The 8,314-nt window shown below is 35.8% G+C and overlaps 1 protein-coding gene across 1 annotated transcript in view; it reads left to right on the plus strand.

The window, feature by feature from the left end:
- The window catches only part of LOC107685524 (pleckstrin homology domain-containing family G member 5-like), a 16,869-nt gene that overhangs the window by 7,825 nt on the left and 730 nt on the right, over window positions 1-8,314 (plus strand). Inside the window, exons 9-14 of the mRNA XM_016482124.1 lie at window positions 612-761; window positions 1,536-1,670; window positions 1,757-1,876; window positions 1,967-2,096; window positions 3,523-3,638; window positions 4,678-6,104. Of these exons, the coding sequence (XP_016337610.1) occupies window positions 612-761; window positions 1,536-1,670; window positions 1,757-1,876; window positions 1,967-2,096; window positions 3,523-3,638; window positions 4,678-6,104 (2,078 nt within the window). The remainder of the gene's footprint in view (window positions 1-611; window positions 762-1,535; window positions 1,671-1,756; window positions 1,877-1,966; window positions 2,097-3,522; window positions 3,639-4,677; window positions 6,105-8,314) is intronic.

The following is an 8,314-nucleotide window of genomic DNA, read 5'->3' on the forward strand; positions in this document are numbered from 1 at the left end:
CCCCCCCCCCCCCCCCCCCCCTTGAAAATGTTCTAAACTTTGAAAGGAAACAGCTTTTTAGTTTATGTTAGTTAAAAGCAAATTGAAGCTAAATAAAGGCTGGAAAAAATGGTCAAATATAGACATAAAAATGGGTTGCGAGGTGTGAATTTGTTTTCCACATTTCAGATGAACTGTTTACCACACCAAGTTCCACTGCCAATGTTTTGTGCACCAGTGGACAGTATGCAAAGTAAGCAGGGTAGAAATGACTGTGAGATCGCCTGCCTTTATGGTGGTTTGACTGTAGGTGTGCTGTTTCCTGAAGGGTACATAGTAGAAATAGCTGCACATTAAGCCCTGAAATTGCTTAATTCAATTTATCTTTAATTGTCTAGCTGTACAGTAATATCAAAAAATAAAATGTCTACGTTGATGTCAACGTGCTAATGTGTGATCATTTAATCATTTAATGTAATAATTTAAGCAAAAAAAGTTTCATTAATAAATGAGTTCAAATGCACATTTCAAACCACAGATGAACATGAGATATAGATTACAATCGAATATGTTGCATGAAGAAACATGCATGCATGATTTTCCTGATTACCTTGATGTAATCCGTTCTGTAGTGGGTGGAGAATCATCCACAGTGTGGGCGAATGAGACTGGGCGGTATGCAGGCCAAACCACACCAGAGAATCACCAAGTACCCTCTTTTGCTGAAAGCTGTTCAGAAGACCACAGAAGACCAACCCACCAAAAACGCACTTGAAAGAATGGTGAGACTGTGACACAGTCGTGATGAATTGCATCATACACTGTACATTTAATTTGTACTATTTAAAAAAAATACTAAGTGCATTCATTATGAAAACGACATAAGTTACTAAAAAAGTAATCATTGGCCTTTGTGTTGTCACTTTACTAAAGCAAAATGACTCTATGAGATGGAAAATTTTATTTTTTTATTTAAATATTTAAAATAAGTAAATGTAAAAAAAAGTCTTTCTTCATGTAATTCTAGATGGACTAGATGATGGTGAGATCAAAAAATGGTTTAAATCTATTTGCTGTTGTTGGACAAAATACTAACATCCTTTAAGGATTTGAAGCATGATTATAATGAAATGAATAAAAAAGATTTATACTTTGCAAACACTTTGCAATGCAGTTGATGCAGCCTGTGCTGCTGTCATTAAAGCAAAAACTGGGACAAATAAAATACATTCCACTTATATTGTTATTATGAAAAGAATAATAATCAGACGAAGTATGAAATAGAAGAAAAATAGAGGCACTTTCACTAGTTGGTCTTAATTACAGTAGTATTATGTGTGAAATATCACACCATGAAATGATCATGTCAGATTAAAGACTATGAGAAAAGTCAAACTCTTGAGCTGCATTGCCTTTGTTATCAGCTTTGTAATCTCCGTCTCTCTATACACCTCTCACTCTCTCTCTCTTGAATATGAGCTGCTTGCCCAATCTTTATTCTATCATTGAAGTTAAAGATAAAGATCTCTCACTCACTGTCTCTTTTTCTCCTGCAGTTGTACAGTGTCAATCATTTTCTAGAATCTATCAATGGCTATTTGCAACTGAAAGAAGATACTCTGGCCCTCTCTGTTGCTGCTCAAAGAATAGAGGAATGCAAAATAGAAGGTCTGAGTGAAGAAATAGACAAGGTAAACAACAAAAAAATCTTGAATACCATAAATTGTACACGCTTTGCTTATATAAAAAAAGGCTAACAGAAAGATCTCAACAACAGTATGTTCGTGAGTTCTGCTGCTTTGATTTGATGAGCCCGGTGAGGGGGGTGGGACCAAATGTCATACGGAAGCAATTAATGGAAGAAACGTTGAAGGTCAGAATAAGAAAGGACACCAAGGCAAGTGAAAAGACAAACAAAGCCAATGTGATGTATTAATCATTTTTGTTTTGAACTCATAATATCAGCTTTAATTTCTGGTTATGTTAGGAGCTTGTGGTCCTGCTCTTCACTGATGTGTTGTTGATGACCAAAACGCAGAAGAAATCAGACAAGCTGAAGGTAGTGCGCCCCCCTCTGCCTCTGGAGAGAATACACTGCATTGAGCTCAAAGATGGATGTGAGTGTGAACACTAACTCCTACATTTAACAATCTCACCTTTCAAACAGAATGTTTTAAACTGGGCTCTCATCAGTATGAAAGGACAGTTAATATGTATGGGCCATATTTTTGCTTTAATATGGCAAAATAAAACATTAAACACATTCTGAAATCTTCATATGTATATTATATACTTTAAACTGTACCAAAAACATTTGATACATCATACGTATTTTATCATATGCACCACACTGTGAGAAAAAAATCTGCAGAAAAACTGAGAACTTACAGGTAATTTTCTGCCAGGACATTATCAGTTAAGTTTACAAACATTTTTTAACCCCAAAACACAATGTGTAATTTAAAATACTATCACTAAAATCAATTTCTTTATATTAACACCGCATGGGTCTGTTTTAACTGACTTTTGTGATTACTATATACAATGTGGTCCCAACATCTGAGAACTGAAAATCTAGGATTTTAATTTTAAACCATAAGCATATAGTTTACCATAAACAAGTTTTAGGATTATCAATAATTTTAAAAACTAAATATTTAGGAGTTTCCCACTTTTTAGGTCACTAAACAAATAAGCAAATCTGTGACATTGATCATTCAAACTCCTACTAAAGGTCATGTTTTTCTTTTCATTGAAGAACAAGATGTCTGAACGGTGTTAAATTATGCTGGTTTTACCTCAACTTTATGCAGTTTGAGTGCTGCTGTCACTATTAACCTAATAATAAGAAAGTATTGAATTAATTTTAATATTTTAATCCAACTTTTCACTCAAATTGTTGTGCTAATACAATTTTTAAAAAATGGTCAATGAGCCTTATATGCATGTAGAAATGTGTAAATCAGTTTGTTTTAGTTTCTATATACTGTAAAGTAACAAAGGGAGTCTTGGAGAGCAAGGGTAGGATTCAATTGCAGTTTTTAATAAAGTGATAATCATGAAGACACAAGAAACCATGGCATAAGACAGAACTACAACCTAAAAGTGTAATATACTGCAGCAAAAGCATGAAGACACAGAATGCATTACTTACAACCAGTCAGTTTCAAAATGCACATAGATTTTCCACATGGAAAAGGCTTTCAAATAGCTCTATGTAATATAGCATACTATTCTTAGCATGTCAGGGCACAGCATGGCATATTACTTGATAAGCTGGTTTCTGATTGGCTTTTTGAGAAGGTGTGTCAAATACCTGCTCATGCAAGTCCTGGTACATTGTCACATAAGATTCATTATGATTATGTAATTGTGAATTCAAACATGCACATTAACTGAACATGGAATTTGAAGTCTAGTGCACATTATTACCTCAAGAGAACTTAGAACAGAAACGTTTTTTTTCCTATAAATATTTATTATATGAAGCTAGATTAATTCTCACACTATGTCTATTTCTCCCCTCTTTGCTCTGTCTGGTAGATTCGTTTGTGCTGGTGGAGGTTGGTGATCTAGGTTGTGCTGTCAGTGTGAACTTCCTGTCCACACCCAGTCCAGACAGCTGCGCGTCATGGGTGTCTGCTCTGCGTGAGACTCAGGTACTTGCATTCCTCTTGCAGCAAACACACTCGACACCAGTGCGACAGGATATACAAGCCCAACCCTGAAAAAATTTAATTAGTTTTTTTCCAAAATGAATTCTTTGTACCTTCTACTTTTGCCACTTTCCACGAATAGGGTACAAAATATTTGTTATGACTAGGAAAATGTTGACTGTTGATCTTAGGAGCTGCTCAAACTAATTTATATACAATTTATTTATTTAGTTGAGTTTTATTCTTCATTTATTTTAAATGAGGTTTTGCATTTTTTTTCAACCCTGTTGCCACAGATCCTAGAAATTCTATTAATAATCATTGAATTAAAATCTAAATTAAATAGACAAAATATATGAAGTAATAATAATAATAAACTATACCAGAATGGGTAACAGGGTTGAACGTAACAGGGTTGTGAATTTAGCCTAAATTACACTGTCACTCAGTTAGGCTAGTTAGACTTACAATATATTGATTTATAGTTGTTATTAAACTTCTATTTAATAAACGAAAGAAAACTATTTATTGATAGTTTATTTTTATTAAGTAACAGAGTAGAAAGTAACAGGGTTGCAGATTTTCCCTACGATTAAGCTGCCACTCAGTAGGGACCTATAAGGTTGTGCCTCACAAATGCAGTCAATATTACAATTTGTCGAATTTGAGAATATTGAATGATAATATTTACTTTTCTTCACTACATGCTTTAAAAAGGAACTAATGTACTTGGGGGAAATCATGCAGTAATATAGGTGCATGTACAATGTGGCAAACAGGTAATGCCTATATGACACTGTATTGACATTTTATTTATGTTTCTGGTAATTAAAACTAGTTAATAATTTCTGAGGAGAAAAACATGAGATTTGTGCATTTAATGTTTAACTAAATAGTAATTGGAGTGTGTCATTGTATCATTGAAAGTGACTTTTATATACCATAATAGACTTTATGTGCAGTGGAGCAGAATACTGTATCAGAACGTCAAATATAGTTGAATAGTTTGTAACTATAAACTGATTCTTGTTGATGATCACAGGTGGCCTTAGAGACCTTGAGGAAAAATGAGACCAACAAAACACTGAAGACAACAAGTACGACAGAGTTTGGTGGTTCAGAGAGACCTCCCATTCAGGACAAAATGTCTGACAAAGTCATAGAGGATCCTTATGGCCAATCAGTTTCTGATAGATCTGATAGTGATTTTGACCCAGCTGAGTTGGTGAGGCTATATTCTTTCCATAGGCGCAAGTCTGAGACAGAAATGTTGATGGAAGAAGAACAAAGTAAAGTTCAGCAGCTGCCAGAGGATAGCAACTCTCCGCTGATTGGTCAATCGAATGATCAGAGCCAATCAGCTCATGCGCCAAAGACTAATTCAGCTGGATTAAAAACTGAAGAAGGAAGAAAGCAGTTGGAAGAGGAAGAGGCCCCATCTAAAAAAATATCAGAAATGCGAGTTACATGGAAACGTGGACGACGGTCATCTGTAAATTCTACTGACGTTACACAACAGGACTTACCTGTGAGAAGCCAGTCGAATGGATCATACTTGTTGATGCCTGGTGGAGATGTGGAGAAAAATAGCACTTCTATTCAATCCCTGCCAAGCACTTCTGCATCAAACAAGTCTCTAATAACTGCATCATCATATGGGGCAACTGCAGAAACAGGGGAACCAATGCATCAGGATCCAGATGATGACTCTGAAGAAATCAGGAGAAACTATTTATACAGTCAGTCAGGAGATGACCATGGGCTCCTCAAAGAATCAGGTAGGTTCTCCAGGAAACTGAAGTCTCCTCGCCTTCGGAGGAGACGTCCAAATAATTTGCAACCATCTGTTCCCTCAGATATTTCCAGCACAGATGTGAACGGATTGGAACTTACTCTCAATGCAAACTCCAGTGGAAACCAGAGAAGAGGATTCAACCCTTGCATTAAACCCCAGGATTCCCACCGAGTGCTAAAGCTGAGATCTCTAAAAAACAACCATGGAACGGTATGGAATGTTCCTGAAAAAAGATTGTCACCAGACCCTCAGACGCACTCTGAACCCAAGCAGACGCGTGATGGGAACGTTCAAATGAAACCAATCAAACTGAAGACACAGAGGAGCGTCTCCATCCCAGAGATCAGCTCCTCTCAGAGTTCCCTTCCACCTTCTCACAGACGCAGCCCCTCGCCCCCACCAGGCCTGGGCCCCCAGCTTCACCCTTCTCCACTCCAGGGCCTGCTGCAGAGGGCAAAGGAACGGGAAAGAGGACGTGGACTGGGAAAAAGAGAGGGAAAGAAAAAAACTTTATCTCTACAAAATTCTCCTACTGTTTCTGCCTCTCCATCACCGTCGGTCAGTGAAGGAGAGAGAGAGGCAGAAAGAGAGGAATCAGCAGTAGCCGGTATGATATCTGCTCATGGATGGATAGAGGGGAACGTGGATGGAAGTGAGGATGAGATGAAAGAGAGGTGAGTCTACAGGTTGTCTTCTCTTCTCAATGAGTCACTGCTAAATGTGAAAGCACAATCTGAAAACAGTTCTTAGCAGGGTTGTATCATGAAGAATCAAAATTTCTTCGTGATCTTCTGAGATGAAAGAGTTTGTTGTACTTTAAAAACATCAGATGGCGTCATGCAACCATTTTTGGGGAACCGGATTCTGTTCTGGCTACTTATTCTAAAAATGCAAAAAATTCTATTTAAATCCTAACCTAACATATTGTATGATGTTGTTGTTGTTTTAACTGGACTAACAGTGATCACCTTGTTTTTTTGCATAGATATAGCTTTTGCATTTTAATAGTCAGTAATTTTGTGTTAATATGTGTTAATAAGTGAGGGATGATAGGTCATGATCCCGGGATTTTCAGTTTATTTTCTGATACATGGCCCACTAAGGTAAAAGTAAGGTTATATATATTTAATTAAATTAAGTTGTTGATTATAATAGAATGTTTGTAATTTAACTTTGTATAATATACAATATCAATTATAATTTACATCGAAAGGAAGCATAGCAGCAAAAAAGGGTCAGAGAGATGATGGAAAATTATGAAATAAACTTAAGTATAGCCTATAAGTATATTTTAATTATTTTATATATTTTTTATGTTATTAGCATTGAATATCAATTATGAAATAATATGCAAAATATGTGATAAATATATGCATAAATATGTGATATGACCCCTATAAATCCTACTGCATCTGTCGAGTTTAAAACTCAACGTTGAATGTGTATTTGTGTGTGTGTAATTTTTTTTGCTTAAGATATAAATATTCTTTCCTTTTAAATTAACCCCAAAAATAACCTTAACTGTCCAGTGGAAAATCAATCATTTTCATTTTAAGTATATTTGTTCCATTTGTGAGATATGACTGTAGAGAGTCCTTACTGCGTTGCGGAACTTGACAGTTTCATGTGCGTTATTTCTTCTCTCTGCCCACACGCACAATTCATCTGTGTACTGTTATATACAATTCTTTCTAAATTATTACATTCAATAATTGGAAATGGAAATTGTATTCAAATTTGACAACATCATTGTCCTAAAATAATATATTAGCACTTGTTACTTCTTTTGGATTATAGACAAGTTAGTTCTTCATTAGGACCATTAGGAGTCAGGCTTTCCCCTGAAAAATAATTGCATGCAATGATATTGCACTTAGAACACGTCTTTAAAGGGGTCATATGATGCTGCTAAAAAGAACATTATTTTGTGTATTTGGTGTAATGAAATGTGTTTATGTGGTTTAAGGATAAAAAAACACATTATTTTCCACATACTGTACATTATTGTTTGTCCTCTATGCCCCGCCTTTCTGAAACGCATCGATTTTTACATGGCTCATCGGTCTGAAAAGCGAGGTGTGCTGTGATTGGCCAGCTATCCAGTGTGTTGTGATTGGCCGAATACCTCAAGCGTGTGACAGAAATGTTACGCCCCTTACCATACTGTGATGCCGTGTCCCAGCAGGAGCGACGAGACAAAAACATTAAAACCTATTATAAACGAGGTATTTGTTGCATCCAGTGGGGACATAATTACGGTTTATAGTGACTTATACTGTCTTTTTATGCGTTGCGTTGCATCGCGCCGCGTAAACATAAAACCATTTCTGCATTTGTGATTGGAGAAATGACAAACAACAAGCGCTACTCTACACTGCTCAAAACTCGTGTTTGAACCGTCAGTGGCAAATTCTTTAAAAAACTTACTTACAGGCTGTGAGTCAGAAGCGCCAGACTGTCCTTGCAAAGTTGGAACTGCCCCACTTTATAGCATCATATGACCCCTTTAATAACTCATCAAAAGCTATGTAATGCTCAGTACAGATGAGTTAATGTACATATTAGAAACACATTAATTAAATTTGCATGGCATTTCAGATTATTTCAATGCAGCTTGAGCTTTCGTATTCATGGTTTTCAATTAGTGGACCCCTGAGAGTCTTTAAAGGTGGTCTGTGGTAAAAAAAATAAAATAAAAAATCTTGACATTTCTAAATTTGAACACTACTTCATAATCACTACTTACAAATCTAAAAAAGTTTTTTTAATATATATATATATAAAAGGTCTTTAAAGAGGAAAAAAACAGCATTTTTACTATATATATATATATATATATATATATGACCCTGGACCACAAAACCAGTCTTAAGTCGCTGGGGTA

Source organism: Sinocyclocheilus anshuiensis, unplaced genomic scaffold, assembly GCF_001515605.1.
Source record: "Sinocyclocheilus anshuiensis isolate Anshui unplaced genomic scaffold, SAMN03320099.WGS_v1.1 scaffold185, whole genome shotgun sequence".
NCBI classification, from domain to species: domain Eukaryota; kingdom Metazoa; phylum Chordata; class Actinopteri; order Cypriniformes; family Cyprinidae; genus Sinocyclocheilus; species Sinocyclocheilus anshuiensis.